Here is a 24,820-nt window from a genome sequence, read left to right on the forward strand (position 1 = left end):
CCTCTTTGTGTGCGTCCCGTTTCGTGTGCAATGGGATTAAATCCTCCTCTTTGTGTGTGTCCCGTCCGTTGCTTGTGTGTGTGTGGGGGGGGGGGGGTTAGGGGTTTGGGGTTTGCGTGCTCTTTTTTTTGTGTGCCAGGGGCTTGTTGAATCGTCCTCTTTGTGTGTGTCCCGTCCGTTGCTTGTGTGTGTGTGGGGGGGTGTTTTGCTCGTGCGTCGCCTGCGTTTGACTCCTTTTTTCTGTGCTCACTCCTTTTTTCTGTGGTCTTGTCCGCCTCTCGCGGCGCTTCATTTCTTGGTGCGCCTGTGCAGTACGTCTTTTTGCGGCTACGGCCCATGGCCGGATGTCCCTGCGTCCATCCGGTTTAGCATTCTCGGTTAGTAATATGGATATACTTATACACATCCACATATACACATATATATATATATATACATATACAAATTTACATATCTACATATATATATATATATATATATGTATATATATATATATATAGATATAAATATAGACATACATATATACATACATACATTCATATATATATATATATATATATATATATATATATATATATATATATATATATATATATATACTGTATATATATACATATATACTTATTGGCTCCTGTATTTAGGATATAGCGGGTTGGATAATGGATGGATGGACATCTGTATGCATAGCCCTATTTGCCCGTTTTCGTTTTTTTTTCTTTCTTCAGTAATATTTCAGTAAACCCGGAGCTTGTCAGTTCAAATCCTGGTACTGACACTACTGTGTGACCCTGAGGAAGTCACTTCACCTGCTTGTGCTGCAAAAAACAAAAGTAATGTAACAAATTGTACCTCAGATGTTGCAAGTTGCTGGAATAAAGGCATAAGTAAAATAGATAAATATGTATTATACACATAGGAACTATTAATTTATTTTCAGTGAAGTCATCTGCAGCAAACTTTTATAAATGAGGGTTTCTCATGCAAACTGTTTCTTCTTCATTGACGTATTCTCTTAGAGAGGTTTTTTCATTTCATTGAAAATTAAAGCAGCAGCTGCCAAAATATGTAGCTTTCTTATTAATTTTTCAACATTGTGTAAAATAAATTTATAAAGTAACATAAAAGGTTTAAATACTGGTTATCCTTTTACACTAAAATATTACTAAAGAGATACAAAAAAAGTAAAATGCATATGTTCTTTTTCTTTAAGGAGATTAAATATTACTGAAGAAAGAAAAAAAAAATTAAACAGCCAAATGGGGCTATGCATACGAACTTAAAAGGTTTAAATAAAACAGAAATATATATTTTATTTTTACTTTCTTAACTTGTGGAGGGTGTATCCTGTAGCAAAGCCCTGACTTTTTTCGTGAAAGCCCGTTTCAGTCAATAAGTCTTAAAAAAAGGTGTAAAGATACTGACAATAAGCTAAGCAAACCCAGGAAGACATGGAATCATTTAAATCAAGTATCATTACATCTTCCTTTCTTAAAGAGAAGTAAGGCAGTACTTATAAGCTTACATATTTATATATAGACATACATACATATATATATATATATATATATATATATATATATATATATATATATATATATATATATCTATATCCGAAGCCGTGCAAGCACACTCTTGAGAATGCAACGTATAGTTGTACAGAAGAAAAGCAATCTTGCCTCAAATGAATGGCAACCTTTTGTAGGTCTATGAACTTAATTTAAACTTTGGGTTTACACAGTGCTTTCTTTCCGAAGTACCTGCACTCATGAATATGTCTGTATGTGTCAGTCGGTCAAATCCACGCGCTTCGCACCGGCGAAGTACCGCTTTTAAATTTTTATTAAGAAGAAAAGAAAACCTTTTTTAATTGAGGGAAAATATACTAATAACAGTTTGTTAAGGATCTGTTTTTTTGTGAAGCTGCCTTCACTCGAGTGATCACTTCGACCTGACTTGCTGGCCAACTATAAGCGTTACCTGGTAGGTAACCACCCATACAATCAGATTGTGAATCAGACTACGAATGCCATGAATGTAATTACCCCGATCTACATGTTGTCAAATAAACGAACCACACGCCGTGGCACGATTTTAGGGGCTTTGCCTGTAGCGCTGACGTCCGAGGTTCGATTCCCGTAAGGGAGTGAAGTGAGTGGCTGGTTACCTACCAGGTAACGCTTATGGTTGGCCAGCAAGTGAGGTAACATCAGCCACGGTGCCTTCAGTTGTGAGAAGCAGATCATAGAATGATTGAAAATAGTTTACTGTCAAATAATGCAAAGAGTACGCGACACGTCTTTCCCCCTTATTCTTGGCTCATCAGGCGTACACACTCACTGCACTCGCTTACGGTAATCGAACCTCGGACGTCAGCGCTAGAGGGGCTTCGCAGCGGTGAAGTATTGCTTTTAAATTTTAATTAAGAAGAAAAGAAAACCTTTTTAAATTAAGTCTTAAAAAGAGGTGTAAAGATATTGACAATAAGCTACGCAAACCCACCAAGAAATGCAATCGTTTAAATCAAGGCGCGAGTCGAAAAACACCATCCCATAATATTAGTTAACGATTAACACATTTCTATATGTATTGTAAGCATACAATACAACTGATAATATGTTGCGCTTATTTATCTGGTGTACCGACATTTTTGCGCGTTTAACGTCTGAAATCTAACGTGGTTTGTGCCCTTCAGAATGAAAACAGTTTGCATTTACCTTTTTAGTAAAAGGCGAGCTTTTAAGCCTGAGAAATCACCCCGTAAATGCACACGTTTAATTGCACATGTGTTAATATGTATGCTTACACAGTATTATCTATCTATCTATCTATCTATCTATCTATCTATCTATCTATCTATCTATCTATCTATCTATCTATCTATCTATCTATCTATCTATCTATCTATCTATCTATCTATTAACAGACAGTGAACAACGTCATTTACCTTTGTTCCCGCGTTTGATAAAAGGCGAGCTTTTAAGCCTGAGAAATCACCCCGTAAATGCACACGTTTAATTGCACATGTGTTAATATGTATGCTTACACAGTATTAAAAGACACTCAAAAATTAACGTCATTTACCTTCGTTCCCGCGTTTGACTCGTGCTGTAAATCTCTTCCTTGTTTTTAGTTCACGTTATTACGTAGGAGGCGTGATGACACGATACGTGACTCCACCTCCTCCATTAGAGTATATGGACAAAAAAACAGGTTCCAGTTATGACCATTACGCGTAGAATTTCGAAATGAAACCTGCCTAACTTTTGTAAGTAAGCTGTAAGGTATGAGCCTGCCAAATTTCAGCCTTCCACCTACATGGGAAGTTCGAGAATTAGTGATGAGTGAGTGAGTGAGTCAGTCAGTCAGTCAGTCAGTCAGTCAGTGAGGGCTTTGCCTTTTATTAATATGTATAGATAAATGTATGTATACATGAATGTATGTATATGTATATATAAATGTATGTATATATGTATGTATGTATGTATATGTATGTATATGTATATATGTATATATGTATATGTATATATAAATGCATGTATATATGTATGTATATGTATATATAAATGCATGTATATATGTATGTATGTATATGTATATATTAATGCATGTATATATGTATGTATGTATATGTATATATAAATGCATGTATATATGTATGTATGTATATGTATATCTAAATGTATGCATATATGTATGTATGTATATGTATATATAAATGTATGTATATATGTATGTATGTATGTATATGTATGTATATATGTATGTGTATGTATATATGTATGTGTATATATATATGTATATGTATATATATATATATATATATATGTATGTATATGTATATATATATGTATGTATATATGTATGTATATGTATATATATATGTATGTATATATGTATGTATATATATATGTGTGTATATATATATATATATATATATATATGTATGTATATATATATGTGTGTATATATATATATATATATATATATATGTATGTATATATATATATGTATATGTATATATATATGTATATGTATATATACACACACACACACAGTGCTATGTAAAGGTTTTGGCACCCCTCTGAGGTTGCTTCATAACACTGCACAAAATTGTTTTTGAAAAGTTTTGCTTCCTGAAAAGTTTTTGCTGATTGTGACAGGTACCCATTGGGTATGCAGAAATATAGTTTTGGTTTTACTGCATCACGTAGGAACTCTGAGAAACAGACATTTATATGTTTACTGACAATAACGTATTTAGTCATGTTTATGTATTGCATAAGCTATTAAATTCAACAGAATTAAAAGTGTTTTGCTCCTTATTTTCTTTTGTATTCAATGTCTGGTGCATCACGTTGCAGTGCCCAACAGTAGTCAGCAAGCATTGATGGATTCCAGTTGCCCTGGTATCTTTTCTCCATCGTAGCAATGTCCCTGTGAAATCTTTCACTGTGTTTGTCACTGACAGCACCGAGATTTGCAGGGAGGAAGTCCAAGTGTGAGTGGAGGAAACGAATCTTGAGTGACATGTTGCAGTTCATTGTCTTGTATGCTTTGAGAAGTTTATTTACCAGCTGAATGTAGTTTGGGGCTCTGTAATTGCCCAGAAAATTGTGAACAATGTCTTTGAAGACTTTCCAGGCAATTTTTCACGGCCCAACTATCAGATCTTCAGACCACTTGTCAGTCATAACATGTCTGATCTTGGAGCCAACAAAAATGCCCTCTTTGATCTTGGCATCAGTTATTCTTGGGAACATCTGTCTTAAATAACGAAAACCTTCGCCTTCCTTGTTCAGTGCTTTCACGAAATACTTCCTGAGTCCCAGTTTATGTGAATGGGAGGCAAAAATATCTTTTCCAGGTCTACAAGCGATTCATGTGTCACATTTTTCTGTCCTGGAACTAACTTTTTACGGAGTGGCCAGTTCTGTCGAGAATAGTGTGACTCTTTGGCATGGCTGTCCCATTGACAGATGAAACAACAGTACTTTGTATAGCCGAGCTGCAGTCCTACTAACAGAGCAGTGACTTTAAGATCTCCACAGATATTCCAGTTGTACCTGCTATACTGGACGTACTTCAGCAACAGTTCCATATTCTCATACGTTTCTTTCATGTGTGCTGCATAGCCAACGGGTACTGAAGGATAAACGTTGCCATTGTGTAGCTGAACAGCTTTCAGACTTAACATTGATGAACCAATGAAGAGACTCTACTCTTCCGGGTTGTGATCACAACCCAAGGCCGAGAACAATCCTTCAATGTCACAACAAAAACAGAGACTGTCGACTTGTGCAAAAAATGTGGTTATATCATGATGTCGGCCTCGAAACACAGAAATTTTCATACCTGGTGACAGCAAACACCATTCCTGCAGTCTTGAATCCAGCAGCTCGGCTTTTGCTTTTGACAGACCCAAATCTCTGACCAAATTGTTCAATTCTGACTGTGTTATCAGATGTGGATCGCCTGATGAGCACGGGTCAAATTCCAGGTCAATGTCACTGTCAGTACCTTGCATTGCAGTTTCTTCATCTGGTTCATCTAAGGTCCAATCCTCTGGTGGTTTCGGAATTGGAAAACTGTCATCATGTGGCATGGGTCTCATTGCTGAAGGCAGATTAGGATATTCAATTGACTTGTTGTTTTTGGCAGAGAAACCAGACACATTAGTCAAACAGAAGTAACAGTCTGTCACATGGTCTTTCTGTTCTCGCCATATCATCAGAACAGCAAACGGCATTGTCTTTCGAGTGCCTGTGAGCCAGGCTTTCAGACTGACAGCACATGTCAAACAACAAATGTGAGGCGCCCATTCCTTGTCTTGATCACCAGTTTTGCATCTGAAATACAGATGATAAGCTTTCTTCACAAGAGCAGTCATCCAACGTCTCTGAGGCGCAAGTGTATATTCTCCACAGATATAGCAGAATGTATCGCGGCTGTTACGACATTGACGAGACATATTGCCTGACACCAAAACGTCTATAGCATCAAGCTTACTTACTGTTATACTGCTACAGATACTATACTTTACTATACCGATACTATACATACACACTGACTATCTGTTATTCCACAGTAACAGTCCTTGTGAAGGAAAGATGTGGTAGGCCAAGAAAAATATCTGAAAGGCACAGCCGAAAGATGGTTAGAATTGTCAAAGATGAACCACAGACCACCTCTAGAGAGCTATAAGAACATCTGGCTGCTGATGGTGTCATTGTACATCGTTTAACAGTCCAGCGAACTTCGTGATGCGCAAAAAGCCGAGTCACATGAGGTATGCAGACGCGCATCTAGGTAAGCCAGAAACATTTTGGAAAAAAGTACTGTGGACAGATGAGACTAAGGTTAGAATTATTTGGTCACAACCAGAGGTGCTATGCATTGTGAAAAATATACATGGCATTCTAGGAGAAGAACTTTCTGCCTACTGTAAAATTTGGTGGATGGTCCATCATGTTATGGTGCTGTTTGGCTAGCACAGGTACTGGAAACCTTATTAAAGTTGAGGGCCGCATAAATTCCTCCCAGTATCAGCAGATTGTTGACAAAAATTTTCAAGAGTTAGTCACAAAGTTGAAGTTCCGCCAGGGTTGGATGTTTCAGCATGACAGTGATCCAAAGCACGGTTCAAAATTTACCAAGGAATTCATGCGGAGGCACAAGTACAATGTTCTAGAATGGCTGTCCCAGTCCCCATACCTGAACATCATTGAAAATGTCACACCCAACGCAACTGTGTTTGATCTTGTTCAGGAAAAGACCCTAGTCACCCCATGGGAAAAAGACTTTCCGAGACTAAGGTTATAAAGCTTATGAAGCCATTTCTGGACAAAGGCAGAACCGTAACAACAGTTGGGTGGAGCTTCCACCTGCAGCTAAAGTCACTTCAGTACACATGTACTTTGTGAGCATGCCCGTGTCAATCAAACAGAGGAAGCTCTGCAGTCTACCTGTGACTTTACGCTGTAGGAAGATAAGTAAATAAATCAAGGTAAATAACATTCGATCTGGTTTTTATATAAGTAAGACCATCACAAACAGAACTTTGCATGATACCTTGGCAGATCTGTAAGCCCTGCTTTTTCTTTGATGGACACGTGTGGGGCAGCTTGATTGGCAGGATGGCACCCAACCTGTTGCTGCACCCAATCGGTGCCATCTTTCGCCTTTACGCCTGGTGTAGCTGCATTGTTCTTATGTGTGAGTGGACATTTCTTGTGGGGATGGCTTCTGTTCTCTTTCTTCGATGTAGAACCCTCGTCCTCATCTGAGTTCACTTCTGCTTTAGCACGTCTTTATTTGAAAACAGTAGTGTCAGATCCGGGGAAGCGTGAATATGACTGAGAATAAAACTGAAAAAAACGCTAACTTAACAAGTACCATACAATTACACCGGCTGTTACAGACTCAAATCAAATGAATGTTTTTAATTGTTTAATAGTAACAATAAGAGCAGCTCACTACTCAAAACGTTTATTTTGGGAAGTGGCAATGCTTGAACCCGCAACTTCTTAATTATGAGTCAGTAGTTCTTACCGCTGTACTACCAATTGTGTCAACGAAGTACACTAACCCGATTTCTTTTTCTTCACTTATAGTCTTGAATAAAAGCACGGTTCTTTTGTTATACTTGGACTTCAGTCTTCACATATTATACACTTCATGTCAAAATTTTGTCGTTAATATTAAAACATGAAAAAAGTTTGTCTTTTTGGTATGTGGTCAATATTTCTTGCATTTTCTGTCATCCTACACTTACACAGATTTTTGTAGACACGGAACACATATAGAATGCATGTGTTCCAAATAACGATATATTATACCTCACTCCCAGATAAGCAAGGCTTGAGCTGGGATAGCTTTTTCCCCTTTCTACGGCAGTAGGGGGATGGGATAGCACACTGCTTGTTGCTTGTGCTTATCAACACATTTACAAAACAAAAGATGCTGAATGGAGAGGTGCAAAGGGATTTAAGGTGTGCCAAGATTTCGAGTTTTTTCATGGGCTTCAGGAATTCTAGTGTTAAATGGGCATACATTAACTCTTGTGTTAAAACTGTGCAAAAACTATCCTTCATTGTTCCTCACCATCAGTGACTTAATAAATAGACTATAAACATGTGTTTTTTAACTGGTACACAGTGAGAGCTACCTGCATGTGCCGTATAGGACTGCCAGTATGAGCAGGCAAAGGGAGGAAGCAGCTGGGAAAATGCGTCCAAAGTTCACAAAGTGTTATGTCTGTGAACGCCAACCTCCAAGCTGCTTTTTTTTTTTTGCCATCTCTGATTGTCCCACCCCTTTGGACAGTTTAGCAAGTATATAGATTTAATACTTTTGTGGTTGATATTATTGTGGTGTGCCTTAGGAATTTTTGGGTTACAAAATGTATGCCACCACAAAAAGATGGTGGAAAATCACTGCTCTACCTATACCCTTGCTCCTGTCATGCTAAAAAAAAGTTCTCTGTAGCAGCTGTCTTGCTTAAAATCTGACACCATGCATTACATGGGTGATTATGCTGTGTACTTTGCATAAATGAGCAAAGATACTGCAAACTGGAATAATGGATAGGGATAATCATTACACTCTGTTTCGTAGAATTTTGTCATTCTTTTAGGGCACTCAGCATTGTAAGCTACCTGGCAGACTGGCAAGTTAAATACAGAGATACTAGAGACTTATTTTGGTTTGGCCACTCAAAGAAAACATACTATGCAAGAATGTGATACAATATTTTGACTCGATCTTCTTTCAGAAACATGACATGAAAAAAGAAAAGAGAGATCATAATTTTTACCTTCGCTACTTTCCTTTTGTATTGCTCCCAGACTACCATAAACCCCCTTCTCCCCACTCCCCAGCACCTGTATTGGTATGTATAAATCAAGGAGATGAATACCAGTACCAGATACTGACATGTGGCAAGGCGTTGTGAAACATGTACTTTGAAACTTTTAAATAAAATTTTATTTCTCAAAATTTTTTATTTAGTATATACATTCGGTACTGGATGTGTATGTAATTGTTTAGGTTCACGCTTAACTTTTTTGTATTATTGTTACGTAATGTTAAAAAAAAAAATACATGAAAATGTCCTCCTGACCAAAGCATTGCCTGACGTGATCACCTTGTTGCCAGCCTGGGATGCGACAGTATTTTTTAAAGCATTACAAGAGGTCAAATTAATCGCAAAAATTAACATGTTATGTGTATATATATATATATATATATATATATATATATATATATATATATATATATATATATATTTGCAGCTGGAGATCCACAAAGGGAGAAAAATGAATCACGTATCATAAAGTAGTTTTTATTCCTGAGCTTTCAACTCCTGCCAGGGGTCTTCATCAGAGGATAATGCTTAGACTTGCAAGAATCAAAGGCAATATATAGCAAAAAATTGCGGGGGGGGGGAGATAATGTTTATTATGAATATGTTCTTCTTAAGTTTGCATATGCTGGATTTATGTCCAAGTGTCTGTTGATGGCGTTCTCATTTGATAACCAGGATTCAGCCAGCTCTCTGGCACTTTTAGTACTGGCCTTGAATTTTACTTGTACATTGTCCCAGTTAAATGTATGTCCTGTTGATTTAGTATGCATATAGATCAATGATAGTGAATCCTTTCTTCTGATGGCGTTGCAATGTTTTTTAATATCCTTAAGCTCATAGAAAGTATGTACATTTTGTAAAATAACTAAAATGTCAGTTTTTGTTCAAATAGAGCAGTGATACAATTAATTTATAGGAAGACAAATGTTTGCAAGCATTTAAGGTCCATAATTTTATTGTACCTATTTTTCTGGGAATGTATTTGAAGTTATCCTTGAAAACGCTAAATCCCTTTTGGTATTTTGCTGTTAAGAAAGTGCATTTGTTGGATTAAATGCTCTCATTCAAGCCAATATTTCATTTGTTAAATTAAACTATAAATTGAAGTGGGTGTGTATTAAAAATACATTTTTAATGCTTAAGTGGCCATCAACAAAAATCCAGTTAGTGAGATGTGGTGTTTTACTTTATACTTATTTAAATTGGTTAAAAATTCAATTTTAATAAGATTTTTAGAATATTGTGCTGTTTAAAACATGTTCCCTGTGTGCTATGTCGGAATATTTTTTTATTTTACATTACTATGCTGATATTTTCCCAATTTTATTTTATTTTTTTCCCCAAAACAGAGAAATCTTGGAGCATGATAATTACAGCCCGATTCCTATTGTGGATGAAGCAGGCTACAGACAAATTTTAGGTCAATTTCCTTTTCAGGATGCAGAACTGGAAAAGGTAGTTTTATACCTTCACTCATTTTTTTATCTGGCCATTAGCTGTTTTTTGTCCATATGTCTGTGTTTGCCTGGTCTACTACATATCAATTGATTATATTGAAAGTAAAACGAAAAATGTTCTCAGATTTTAAACCAGAGTGGCAGCAATCAGAAAGTATTATACCCACAATTCTTTAGGAGCTGTCATAAGAACAGTAATCACATTGTTTCAACATTTTTCTACTACATGTAAAATTCATACTACAAATATAAAAGAAAATAGAAGCTTTTTTTAATACAATTCGGTCATTAGTAAAGGCAAAAAAAAAATGCTCTGGCATCTGACACAGGATTGAATCCTCCCTTCCCTCCACTAATTTTTTATAGACACATACTTCACATGGGTCAAAAATAGATAAGTGTTTAAGTAAATGGATTAATGTATTATCATGCTGCATGATTGTGTATGTTAAGAATTTCTTAATTTTTTTCAGGATAGTTTTTGGCTTTTTTGTAAAGCATTGTAGAAATGTTAAAGTAACATTGCTTATTGTGCAAACAGAAGTGTGGAAGATGCTCTGCTTGTTATCTTACATCAAATCTATACCTTTCTTGATCAGCCTGGTTCATATGTCAGAGCACTATTTTTGGATTTTTCTTCAGCGTTCAATACTATACAGCCTCATATACTGATTGGGAAATTAAACAGTATGAATGTAAACCCATTTATCACACTATGGATTCAGAACTTTCTTTTAAATCGTTCACAGACAGTTACAGTTCAGGACACTTTTTCAAAAGCTCTTCATTCAAACACAGGAAGTCCACAGGGGTGTGTCTTATCACCATTACTGTTTACTCTGTACACAAGTGACCTGAGACAGAACAATGACCACTGCTCCATTATTAAGTATGCGGATGACACCATGATCATAGGATGTATATCTGGGGAGGATGAAAGCCACTATCTAAATCAAGTGGACTGTATGGTAAACTGGTGCAATAAAAACTCTCTCACTCTGAATGTAAAAAAGACCAAAGAAATGATATTTGATTTTAAGAGACAGAAATCTATATGTTCATCTATTGTAGTTCTGGGAGAGGAGGTAGAAATAGTGACTGAATATAAATACTTAGAAACTTACCTAGATAACAATCTTAACTGGAATACAAATACAAAAAAAATTATTTTCTAAATGCAACCAGCGCTTATTTCTCCTCCATAAACTCAAACTATTTAATGTAGACAAGGACCTCATGTTGTCCTATCGTAGTATGATCCAGTCCGTGATCACTTTCAGTTTCATTGCCTGGTTTAATAGTCTGACAAACCAAAACTCAAAAAAGCTCCAGCAGATTATGAAGTATGCAGCTAAAGTTATTGGGGCTGATGTAGATGATTTGACTAGTGTGTGTCAGAGGGCAATGCTAAAGAAACTGGAAATCATCTCAACTGATGACAGATATCCATTACATGTAGAACTAAACTTCAGTAAATCAGGAAGGATAGTTGCTTTGAAAACCCACACAAATCGCTCCAGAAACTCCTTTCTTCCTAGTGCCATACGACTTTTCAATAAGAAATATCAGAGATAATGTTTAAGGTTTTGATATATATCCTGTTACCTTTTTTTTTTTTTTTGGTATAAATATGTTTTATCTAACTGCCTTACCTTAACCTTTCTTATTTCTATTTGTCTGTTTTATTTCATTCTGTCTGTTACCTGTTATTAGATGCAATTGAGAAGGCAAATTTCATGTTTTCCTGTGTAAACATGACTAAATAAAGAAACCTAACCTAACCTAACCTAAACCTAACACTTGAGTCATTTCCTTCATATATTCTTATTTGCATTATTAAATTAGGTATTATTTCAGGTTAAATGAAGGACCATTTGTTTTTATGAAGTATATTGTTTCAGTAACTAAGGGGAAAAGATAAGCAACAGTTATGTAATTAAGGGGAGGGTTGTGGGGCGGGTCATATAAGGCCATTACTACACAAGGTGTAAAAGCCATAGGTCCTTGATGATCTGTTTTAGAATCTATCTAGCTATTCCTAGAATCACGTATCATAAAGTAGTTTTTATTCCTGAGCTTTCAACTCCTGCCTGGGGTCTTCATCAGAGGATAATGCTTAGACTTACAAGAATCAAAGGCAATATATAGCAAAAAATTACGGTTGGTGGGGGGTGGCGGGGAGTTGGTGACTCTTTCCTATCCAGTTCAGTGTTTTAGAGACCAGAGCCTATCCTGTAAACATTGGCTGAAAGACAGAAACCAACCCTAAATAGGACACACCTTGTCACACTAATTCAGTTTAAATTAACCTGTCAACATAACCAGTTGATTATTGAGATGTACATAGAAACCAAAAGTTCATGATGAGAGCATGCAAACTCTATGTAGATAGTGTGTGTGACACTTTTAAAAACTGTGAGTACGGGACAATGAGGCAGTGACATTAGTCGCTGCTGTACTCTGATGCCCCACTAACAAAATATTGTCCATTCTTATATTAAGTGAAGTGATGAATTAAGTGCTTCCTTCATAGCATTTAATTATAGATTTTGACTTAATGTTTTCCTGTGACCATGAATACATTTTATTGAATACAATACAGTATTATTTTTTGAGTGTTTTGCAACAGGCAATTTAAGCACTTAACAGAAATATATCCCAAAATTGACAGTTATCTAATCCTGTTACTTGAATAAAGTTAAATTTTTATTCTAGGTGTTTTTTTAACTTTACTTTGTTTTTGCAGCTTCCTTTTCCTAAAAAATTTCCATTCTCTGAGTTTGTGCCAAAGGTTTACTGTCAACTGAAGGAATTTATTTATGCTTGTCTAAAGTTTTCAGAGGACCTTCACCTCAGGTGAGTGTGTGTGTTATATGTTCACATGCCAAAAGACTACATTTATACTGTAAACGGGCAAGTTCCCCAAAATGTCATTTTTTATGTTAACTACAATAATCACAATTTGGTAAAATCAGAAATTACACACCAAAGAGAAGATAATGTTAATAAAAGGCACAATTTTATTTATATATTTATTATATATATATTTATTTTATATATACAGTACACCCCCAAAATTTGTGGGGGTTACGTTCCCACCCGCGAATTTTTGAAAAACCGTGAATCTTGGATGTGGTTAAAAAAATGCCTATTTTCATAGTTTAAACCCTAAATATGCCCCCAAAACAGTTTAAATTAATTTCAAACTCCACTTAATACATTACCTAAAAATAAATTTAAAGGTAAACCTGTATAGATAGATAGATAGATAGATAGATAGATAGATAGATAGATAGATAGATAGATAGATAGATAGATAGATAGATAGATAGATAGATAGATACTTTATTAATCCCAAGGGGAAATTCATATACTCCAGCAGCACCTTACTGATACAAAAAACAATATTAAATTAAAGATTGATAATAATGCAGGTAAAAAAAAAAAAAAACAAAACAGACAATAACTTTATATAATGTTAACGTTTACACCCCCGGGTGGAATTGAAGAATCATATAGTTTGGGGGAGGAACGATTTTCTCAGTCTGTCAGTGGAGCAGGACAGTGACAGCAGTCTGTCGCTGAAGCTGCTCCTCTGTCTAGAGACGACACCGTTTAGTGGATGCAGTGGATTTTCCATAATTGATAGGAGCCTGCTGAGCGCCCATCGCTCTGCCACAGATGTCAAACTGTCTAGCTCCATGCCAACAATAGAGCCTGCGTTCCTCACCAGTTTGTCCAGGCGTGCGGCGTCTTTCTTCTTAATGCTGCCTCCCCAGCACACCACCGCTTAGAAGAGGGCACTCGCCACAACCATCTGATAGAACATCTGCAGCATCTTATTGAAGGATGCCAGCCTTCTAAGGAAGTATAGCCAGCTCTGTCCTTTCTTACACAGAGCATCAGTATTGGCAGTCCAGTCTAATTTATCATCCAGCTGCACTCCCAGGTATTTATAGGTCTGCACCATCTGCATACAGTCACCTCTGATGATCACGGGGTCCATGAGGGGTCTGGGCCTTCTAAAATCCACCACCAGCTCCTTGGTTTTGCTGGTGTTCAGGTGTAGGTGGTTTGAGTCGCACCATTTAACAAAGTCATTGATTAAGTCCCTATACTCCTCCTCCTGCCCAGTCCTGATACAGCCCACGATAGCAGTGTCATCAGCGAACTTTTGCATGTGGCAGGACTCCGAGTTGTATTGGAAGTCCGATGTATATAGGCTGAACAGGACCGGAGAAAGTACAGTCCCTTGTGGCACTCCTGTGTTGCTGACCACAATGTCAGACGTGCAGTTCCCAAGACGCACATACTGAGGTCTGTCTTTAAGATAGTCCACGATCCATGCCACCAGGTATGAATCTATTCCCATCTCTGTCAGCTTGTCCCTAAGAAGCAGAGGATGGATTGTGTTGAAGGTGCTAGAGAAGTCTAGAAACATAATTCTTACAGCACCACTACTGTACTGCTATGTCTCCTGCAGTGCTAGACTGTAAAATAAAGATGTTACCACTATATGTACTGTAATTCATGCAAGTGCGTTTTCATTTAACCCTTAAACTCCCACATGCTTGGGGGTTAATGCATCCTTGGACACCAAATACTTTTTTGCTGCACTTCAAGTAAACGTCACAATTAACAAAGAAAAAGTGAAATTTTAATGGAACTTTTTTCATGCAAACAGCATCACAATTACTGCAACACTGATCATTTTACACACTGCTAATGAACTGTAAAAACAAAAAAAAAACTACTGGAACAATATGTACAAAGTGCAACTGATGCCATGTATGTAAATCACTGAGCCAACTGCGCTTTAAGTGGCTGCACGCAAGCACACAGATGTAAGCGCGGACGCTGCCAGGCTAGTCTTCATGCGGCTTGCAGCAGGGTGTCACGCTTGGGTCACAGAAAAACAGGAGATTGTAGAGACAGGAACTTTATTTAAACACTTCAAACAAACATGTCTCTTTCAGAAGAGCTCAGTAATACTAGGGTGTTGTACCGTGTTAGCCATTATGAATGTAGAAAAAAGCCAAGCAAAATGACACCTTTCATTGGCTAACTAAAAAGATTACAATATGTAAGCTTTCGAGGCAACTCAGGCCCCTTCTTCAGGCAAGATGTAATCATTGCATGCAGTTAGTTATCGATTAAACAATAGACAAACATCATAGGGGAGCACAGCCCCCAACAGGAGCAGAGAATGTCTGGGGGAGGAGAGAGAAACAAAGCAATCAGCCAAAAAGGACAGGAACAAGAACACTCAGCTGGAGATGTATCACAGTCAATCGGCAGCAAGGAGAAATGAATAACTCTGTAGCGGTTCGGTGCTGCTAAGATTCACACCATTGACAAGACGGTGATTTATTTATTTTTATGGTGGAGATTCCACCAAGCCTTGACTGGACAAGCGCGCACTCACAAACAAAGACAAAAACAAAACAAACCGGTAATCAAACAGCAAATAAAGAATGTAATGAAAACAAAATGAAATAAGAAAACAACGATACCACCCCTGTTACTCTTATGGCGATTACACATTAAATACAACAAATCACAAACAAAACACACACAGTAAATCATGAAAAACATTCATGAAAAACGGCAACGGATGAAATGTAATGATAAAAATAGATAGTCCAGAGATCCGCACGTTGAATTAGAATGTAAAGATAGTCCTACCGGTAGTTCCTGAAATGGTGAAGACGGGTTCAGGAGTACTCCTTTCTTTGCAGGTTGGCCATGAATCCACTTACAGTCCTCATGTACACAGGTAGACGGCAGACAATCCAGACACACAAAACGATCCAGGACAAAATGAATAAGTACAGGTAACCCAACAGAAGGCAGACGAACAGGAACTTGAAACACAAATTACAAAAACTTTTTTTTTTGCTTTTGGTCACCAGCCCCCTGCAGGAGTGCATTACGATAATCTAATCGACTAAAAACAAATTAATTTTTTAGCGTCTTATATAAGTTATCAGCTAACTTTTGCTATATTCCTTAAGTGAAAGAATGCATTTCTAGTAATCTGGTTAATGTGTGATTAAAAGTTTAGGTCAGAATCGATGGTTACCTCTAAATTCCTTACCGCCCCCTTGATTTTTAAACCAAATGGATCAAGTTAATTTCTGTTTCTATTATCTAATATATCCATGTGTGCCAATCACTTAGAGTTCTCTTTTTTGAGAAGGTTACTACTCATCTATTCAGAAATACTGTTGAGACTGCTGGATCAGATATAGATAAGTACAGCTGTGTGTCATCTGCATAGCTGTGGTAACTCACTTTGTGTTTTGAGATAATCTGATCTAATGGAATCACGTAGACTGAAAAGAGCAGCGGAGTCAGAATAGATCCTTGTGGAACACCATATACTGTATCCTGTATCTCTGAGATACAGTCACCACAACTAACAAAGAATTTTTTTTTACCTATTAAGTAAGACTGAAACCAATGTAAGACACTGCAGGAGAGGCCTACCCATTGCCTAAGGCAATTTATAAGAATACTATGATAAATGCTGTCAAATGCTGCACTCAAATCTAAGAGAACAAGAACAGATATATGGCCTCTGTCTGCATTTACCTGCAAGTCAATTACACTAACCTGAGTGAAAATTGTCAATAATAGAATGTTTAGTCAAATAATCATTTAGCTGCTTAATAACTTCCTTTTTTAGAATTTTACTTAAGAAAGGCAAGTTAGAAAGTGGTCTAAAATTGTCAGAGATGAAGGCGTCAAGATTACTTGTCTTGAACAGGGGAAGACCCCAGTATCTAAGGATGAGTTCACGAACAGTGTCAGATCTGGTGTAAATTTATACTGCCGCTGTTAGTTACAGTTAGATCAGGAAAGGGGGGGATGTGGGGGGAGAGCGTGACTGAGAGAATAAAACTGAAAAAAAGCTAAGCTTTTAGAAATATCATACATTTACAGCTCATCTGACGCTGTTCGTTTTCAAATAATATTGCATTAGTGCGACAGTGTTTTCTGATGGGTACTATTCAGGTCATAAAATGATTTCTTCAAAATGTCACATATATTTGTCTCTTTCTTTTTTGCCCGGTGCTGCGTTGACATCGTGCACCAGAGAGTGTGAGCTTATTCAGTAGGAGCACACAGGTGGCCGATTGCTTGTGGTATAACACACGTGACTTGGCGGCGATCAACACACATGTACTGTACAAGGCATGTACGGAGGCCACTGAGAAAAGAAGAGTGTTCTTAACTCGTCTTGGCTTCTTACAAGAAAAGGCGATGGATAAAGCAAAAGAGGATGCAACATCAATAATCTTCTGTTCCAAGACCGCCGCTCCCCCCAGCCTCTTCAGTGTAATAGTAACCACAGTACAGAGAGAAGTGTGTACATTGCAAAAGGTACACATGTCATAAATGTAGGAAGGACGGTCCTTGGGTGTGTGGGAACTGTTAACATTTGAAGCTGATGATTGCATATAGCGCAGAACTGACCTCTCTGTACTATTCTTTCCTCTGCATGTCCTGGAGTACAAAAGAAACAGTACTGTGCAACCCCCATCACTGATTTGCAAGCGCCAGAAGGCATGCAAATGAATATGAATAATGTTACATCAGTGCCACAGTGTTTTCCAAAATGTACTATACAGGTCATAAAATGAGTTATTCCAAATATCTTATTTACCTATGACTCTGTTTTTTTTTTGTCAGTGCGGCTTTGACATCATGGACCATAAGGTGCATACTAATTCAGCGTGAGCAGGAACACTCAATAAAACTAAATAAAAAAAAAAAATTCAAGTGACGGTGAGATACAAAGAAGGTAGATTCACCAGCGTTTGTGTGTCGGCTTTTATCCCTCCAGATCAGAGAATTTCCAGTTCCATTGTCTCAAAACACTACTCGCATCTACAGTTATTCCCAGTTTCAGATAAAAAATAACTGCGTCAGATCTGAGGCAGGGGATGGGTGTTGTATCGTGATTGTGACTGAGAGAATAAAAGTGAAAAAAAATGCTAACTTTTACAAGTACTATAAATTTACACCGGCTGTTAAAGACACAAATCAAATGTATGTTTTTATTGTATAATATTAACAATAAGAGCAGCTCACTACTCAAAACGGAAAATTTGCCAGGGAGCTGGTTTCTAACTCATCACCTCCAGATTATAAGTCAGCAGATCTAACCATAGCACCATGAAGCTGTCGTATTGTACTTGCACCTTTTGTGAAAGTGTTTATTTGATATTTGGCCATCAGCCTTCACACATTATACAGTTCATGTCTACATTTTTGTTATTTATTACTAAAACGTGAAAAATGTTTGTTTACATAGATTGGTGTAGACACAAAACACACATCAAATTATTTCCCCTTACAATTCTGGGTAGCTCACTCCTAGATAATCAGTCAAGGCAGTAACTGGGAGAACTTTTTGCCCGTTCTGATGCAGTTGGGGGTATGGTATAGCAGGTTGCTTGGGCTTATCGACACATTAGAAGACAAAAGATGCTGACGGAGAGGTGCGAAAGGATTTAAGGTGGGCCGGATTTACAAATTTTTTCGTTGACTCTGGTAATTCTAGTGTTAAGCAAGTAATTTCATTTAAATACTGTGGAATTTAGGCTGACTATAAGTTGAGTTGTTCTGATTTTCTTGTATAATCTTAATTACTTCAGTATCAATTTCTGTCGTATATTAAATACTGCAATGCAAGGCCAATAATTTTACAAATGCTCATTGAATTCTTGTATGTTTTTGAAAACATGCTTGTTTAAGAAAGACTGCAGTGCATTATTAAAGTATAAGTTAGAGTCATTAGGTTTGAGAAATGTCTGGAAAATCCATCTGGGAACATTGTTTGAAAATGGCTTAATCCAATTCTTAAAGATCTGAGTTATCTGTAAAATATACAGTACTCTATTTTAGCATTTGGACTAGTATGGTAATCTTGCAATACATATTTAACATAATGAAATGCAAGAGATTATTTGCACTGCAATTATTCAGTTTCAGGATACAGAGTTAATATTGGCTTTAAGATACTTGCATTGCTTATGTCAGTCCACCAATAATCCTTCTCAATTTAGAAGTTGGTGGTTGTGCCAATTTTTGAGGCTATAAAGGCCAATGCATGACCTGCAGAATTTGTTTTATGTGGGGCTGACGTAGGCTGCTGCATTAGGAAGCAATGGCCCTATTGCATTATGGTAGTTTTTCCTGTCCTCTCTGCATTGTTTCTGAATAACATCCTGTTGGTGAATGATACCATACTGAATGGCAGAACAATACTTGTCACTTCAGGTTTGGATTCAGGTTAAGGCTGGATGCTGCACTGCTTCAGAATTGACTTCATGCAGTGCTTATACCTCACTTCCTGACTTCAGCTTTGACTCTGCCTGTCTTTCAGTTGCCTATATAGGATCTTTCTAGGGATGCAGTGTGCTGGCATCCAGATAAAATGTCCCAACCATTACATATCCATGTGAGCTAGTAGGGGTCTTGTTGCTGGTGTTTTGGTTGAAAATTTAAATATAAGAGTAAAGAGAATGCATACATCTCTCTAAACTACAGCTTTAGTGATCGACTCTTAATGACTCTAGAATGGAGATGACCAAAGGCTGTAGAGGTGAGGTTCAACTGTGGTTTGATATCGCCATCTGTATTACATGAAAGAGAAAGAATACTGACATGGCAGATGAAATAAGGTACAAAACCTGGAGCGATTTGCCTTTGATGTGAAAGATGGCAGGTTCTGTATTGCAATAGTTTGCATTATGATTTACAGTGCATCCAGAAAGTATTCACAGCGCATCACTTTTTCCACATTTTGTTATGTTACAGCCGTATTCCAAAATGGATTAAATTCATTTTTTTCCTCAGAATTCTACACACAACACCCCATAATGACAACGTGAAAAAAGTTTACTTGAGATTTTTGCAAATTTATTAAAAATAAAAAAATTGAGAAAGCACATGTACTGTACATATTGTAGAAGGGTACAGCCCGGACACAGACAGGCAGACACATTGCAAGCCATCACCACACGTTTATTTACCCAGTACTCCAATTATTTACAATGTCTTAAGTGCACCACACAAATCCCCACCGACTCCCAAAGTCCAGGCTTCCAGCAGCCACTTTCTTCACTCTCTTCCAACACAACACTCAGGGCCTCTCCTGCCGCCTCCTCACCCGACTCCAGCCTTGATTGTAGGGCGGCGGCTCCTTATATAGGCGGCTGATTGAGGGCCGCACCCGGCCACCTGCCACAGTACACCCCCGCTAGCTGAGACCTCCTGGGACCAGCGAACCATTCCGGGAGGACGGGAACCTCTCAGCGGCAAGCCAACACACTGTAGCCTAGGGCCCGATCCTGTCAAAACAAAAGAAAAACAAGGGCGGAGGCGTGGCCCTGACGCAGCCCCTCGGCTCGTCCTCAGCTGGGCCAACACTCTTGGCCCCGATCGCCGCCCCGATGCTTCCTTTCTCGGCTTCCTAGCCCGAGCAGTCAGTGCTCCCCGCCATGGAATCACCAGTGGGATCACGCTCTGTTTCCACCTCTCCAGCTGCGGGATTCTCCTCTGCCTCCGCAGAGGACGGCCCTTTGAGGAACGCGCGCACCCAGCAGCGCGTCCTCCCCTGTCGGAGGAACTGGCTTCCCCAAGCCGCTTCCTCCTCTTAATTTGGGACGCCACAGCGGTTCGGATCTGCCCATTGTAAGAGGGCAGACCCAGCCTCGCTGGCGTCCGGAGCTTAACGGGGTCTGTCTCCCTTACCTTCCCCGCGGTGCCTCTCCGTCCAGGAGCTCCTGCAGTGCGTCGATCCTCCTGCCTCTGCGGCTCTCGCTCGCACGCCACTGCCATCCCTCCTGACACCTGCGTCTCCGCCCGGAGGGCACATCGCTCGGCCGGCAGCGATAGCACGCGCTGGATCTCATGCTGCAGCTCCTGCAGTATCGCTGCCAAAGAGGAAGAGACAGTCGGCGGCGTGCTTACCTTCCGGGCGGCGTCACTCGCCGACTGCTCTCCGTGGGCTCTTCCCTGCAGCCCACTCGGGTTTCTTCTCGGCACGAGACGGACATTCCCAGCTCCCGCCTCTGACCAATCGTTGGCGGGAGGACAGGACACGCTGCCCAATCCCGTGCCTGCTACGAGGAGGGACCTTCGGTCTGTGGCCTCCTCGCCCTCATTCCACACTCGAGGGCGAGGTTCTGGGCAGCTCTGTGGCTGCCCCTGAAACACAAAAAAGTCCAACAGCGGTCCTTCCGTGGTCCGCGACACTCCCGGTACGTGCGGGGTTGGGTGCACGCCGCCCCTGCGGCACGTGGGTGAGCTCGCCTGCTGTGCCGGGCCTTCCACAGACAATTTCATAAATGCAGGTCCGCACCTTGTGCCAGGTGCAGCATCCTGCTGGCTACGCCACTGTAGAAGGGTACAGCCCGGACACAGACAGGCAGACACATTGCAAGCCATCACCACACGTTTATTTACCCAGTACTCCTATTATTTACAGTGTCTTAAGTGCACCACACAAATCCCCACCGACTCCCAAAGTCCAGGCTTCCAGCAGCCACTTTCTTCACTCTCTTCCAACACAACACTCAGGGCCTCTCCTGCCGCCTCCTCTGACCTCGTCTGCCTCCTCACCCGACTCCAGCCTTGATTGTAGGGCGGCGGCTCCTTATATAGGCGGCTGATTGAGGGCTGCACCCGGCCACCTGCCACAATATGTACTCACAGCCTTTGCCATGAAGCTCAAAATTGAGCTCAGGTGCATCCTGTTTCCCCTGATCATCCTTGAGATGTTTCCGCAGCTTAATTGGAGTCCACCTGTGGTAAATTCAGTTGATTGGACATGATTTGGAAAGGCACACACCTGTCTATATAAGGTCCCATTGTTGACAGTTCATGTCAGAGCACAAAGCAAGCATGAAGTCAAAGGAATTGTCTGTAGACCTCTGAGACAGGATTGTCTCGAGGCACAAATCTGGGGAAGGTTACAGAAAAATTTCTGCACACAACCTAAGCACACAGCCAAGATATCAAAGGAGTGGCTTCAGGACACTCTGTGAATGTCCTTGACTGGCCCAGCCAGAGCCCAGACTTGAATCCGATTGAACATCTCTGGAGAGATCTTAAAATGGCTGTGCACCGACGCTTCCCATTCAACCTGATGGAGCTTGAGAGGTGCTGCAAAGAGGAATGGGTGAAACTGGCCAAGGATAGGTGTGCCAAGGCCCTTGTGTAGGCCCTTGCCTCCTTACCTACGTTAAGACTTCTGGCAACAGAGACATGTAGAGGATGCAGGTCTAGATGATGAATAGAAGTATCCTGTCCAAGTCTGCACATGGATGGTGTGGAAGAGATGGTTGCCGACGCATGGATTCCTCTCTGGCAGCTCATCAATTAAATAAGCAGTCTTGCCATGCTCACCCTCCAAAGGAAATGGACAAGTAAAGGTGGTCGTAACATACCCTGCTCCATCCTATCCCTGGGTGGCGTGACACAACCACCAGGTCATCCAAACTTCATCTGACGTATGAATAAAAAAAGTAGCATAAACCTCCAGATACCAACTTGGAATGTCCAGCCATTGTTTGCCCCACAGGAACAGTTCCACCTCCCCAGAAGAACCATTCTGGTAGCCAATTAACTTTGCTGATATAACACTGACTTTGCAGTCTTGACAGAGACACATTTTTCATGTTGAAGATTCCCTATGTAAATTCTAAAACTCAGCACCTGAGAAAACATACCTGAGTCTCCATCTGGCATCAGTGAAAGTGATGTCTCACTCACCACAAACAGTAATCTCACCCTCATTAGCTCAAATGAGCCTAATTTTGATTCAAACCTGCAGACCTAGGATGAATTGTATTTTGAAATCTGTGATGTTATTATAAAATACAATAAACAGGGTGTTAATCTTGTGTTATTACTTCTTGGAGCTTGTCGGGCTGGGAGCAAATAATTCACTGTTTAAGGATATATTGTGCAAGCATGGAGCCAGACATATTAATAGAAACAGCCTTTCTCTTTTAAAAGTCTGTGCCTATCACTGTTTGGTTGTAACCAGATCCCTCTTTTAGCTTAAAAATAAACTTAATCAGAAGATGCTATTGTTTTGATCATGGGAGTTGCCACGATGGTTCATGTCATTGTGAGGTTGGCAGACAAGAAAGACATCCTCTCCTGCAGAGTTAGGCATGATGCAGAAAGCTGTGTGGAGCACCACATGATCAGGACAAAGTTGTATTTTAAGATTCAACCATGCAGATAAAAGAAACCTGGAAATAGAAAAATAAGCACTGCAATGATGTAGACACCAACCACACCAGCCAACTCTGGAAACAACTAAGAGGGAAATTCTCAAGCATTCCTTTCTTTTAAATGTTAATTCCTCCTGGGATTTTCAGTGATCAGCCTTAATATCGGGCTACATTGCATAACCATTAGTTTCACACTCTTAAATAACACCAATATTTGCTCCTGCATCAGAGATCCACAATCTTATTCAGTCAAAACACGTAGCTCTGACAGTATACCTTGCTAACCCCACACTCTCCTGCTCTTAACACTAGAATTCCTGAAGCCTACGAAAAAACTTGTAAACCCAGCCCACCTTAAATCCCTTCCCACCTCTTCATCAGCGTCTTTTGTTTTGTAAATCAGCACACGCAGCAAGCAGCCTGCTTTCCCATCCCCCGTCTTGACAGAGCTCAGCACGCGGGCAAATAGTTCTCCCAGCTCGAGCCAAGGCTCTTTAGCTGTGTGTGAGATCTGGAGTTGTATTGGGTAAATAATACAGTATATCGTTATTTGGAATACATGCATTTCATGTGTGTTCTGTGTCTGCGAAGATATGGGTAAGTGTAGGATGAAAGACTTTAGTCCAAATATCAAATAAACATGCACTTTTATTCAAGAATATAAGCAAAGAAAAAAAAATTTTCAATTTACAATCAACAGGGAATTTGCACTGCTGCATTATAACCGAGGTCCCGGGTCCGACACTGGGCGCTCCTTTTTGAGTAGTGAGCTGCTATTATTATTATTTCTGAAATATAATAAAAACATACATTTCATTTGAGTCTGTATCACCCGGTGTAAATTTTTGCTAATTTTTAAAGTTAACTCTTGTTTTTTTTTTTTTTATTATTCACTTTTATTCTCTCAGTGACGTTCATGTGGTACATCAAACTTGCCTCTCCCTCTTTGAGTTGATGGCATTTATCTCCATTCTTTTCACTGGAGCAGTGCTGTGGCTGATGCCTGCTCAGTACTGTTTGTTGTACCAACAATCAAAGGTACGATGTCCTGTGATCGCTATCAGACTGGACAAAGGCAGGACCGTAGCAACAGACAGCTTCTTCACAGCGCTTTCGCTGGCTAATAGACTGCTCTGTATAACAACGCAACTCTGCTTGGCCCCATAAGTAAAATGGGATTTCCACCTGCAGCTAAAATCACTTCAGTATGCGAGCAATTTGCCATGCTAGTGTTTACAACTGAC

At 39.3% G+C, this 24,820-nt stretch overlaps 1 protein-coding gene across 2 annotated transcripts in view; it reads left to right on the forward strand.

The window, feature by feature from the left end:
- Positions 1-24,820, forward strand: part of exoc6b (exocyst complex component 6B) — a 625,017-nt gene that overhangs the window by 323,894 nt on the left and 276,303 nt on the right. For both annotated transcript variants that reach the window (XR_007935144.1, XM_028801461.2), the window contains exons 14-15: positions 10,213-10,318; positions 13,067-13,176. Coding sequence is in view for 1 of the 2 variants with exons in the window: in XM_028801461.2 (XP_028657294.2) it covers positions 10,213-10,318; positions 13,067-13,176 (216 nt within the window). In the remaining variant the exon portion in view is untranslated. The remainder of the gene's footprint in view (positions 1-10,212; positions 10,319-13,066; positions 13,177-24,820) is intronic.

The sequence above is a fragment of the Erpetoichthys calabaricus genome, chromosome 5 (assembly GCF_900747795.2).
Source record: "Erpetoichthys calabaricus chromosome 5, fErpCal1.3, whole genome shotgun sequence".
Classification (NCBI taxonomy): Eukaryota; Metazoa; Chordata; class Cladistia; order Polypteriformes; family Polypteridae; genus Erpetoichthys; species Erpetoichthys calabaricus.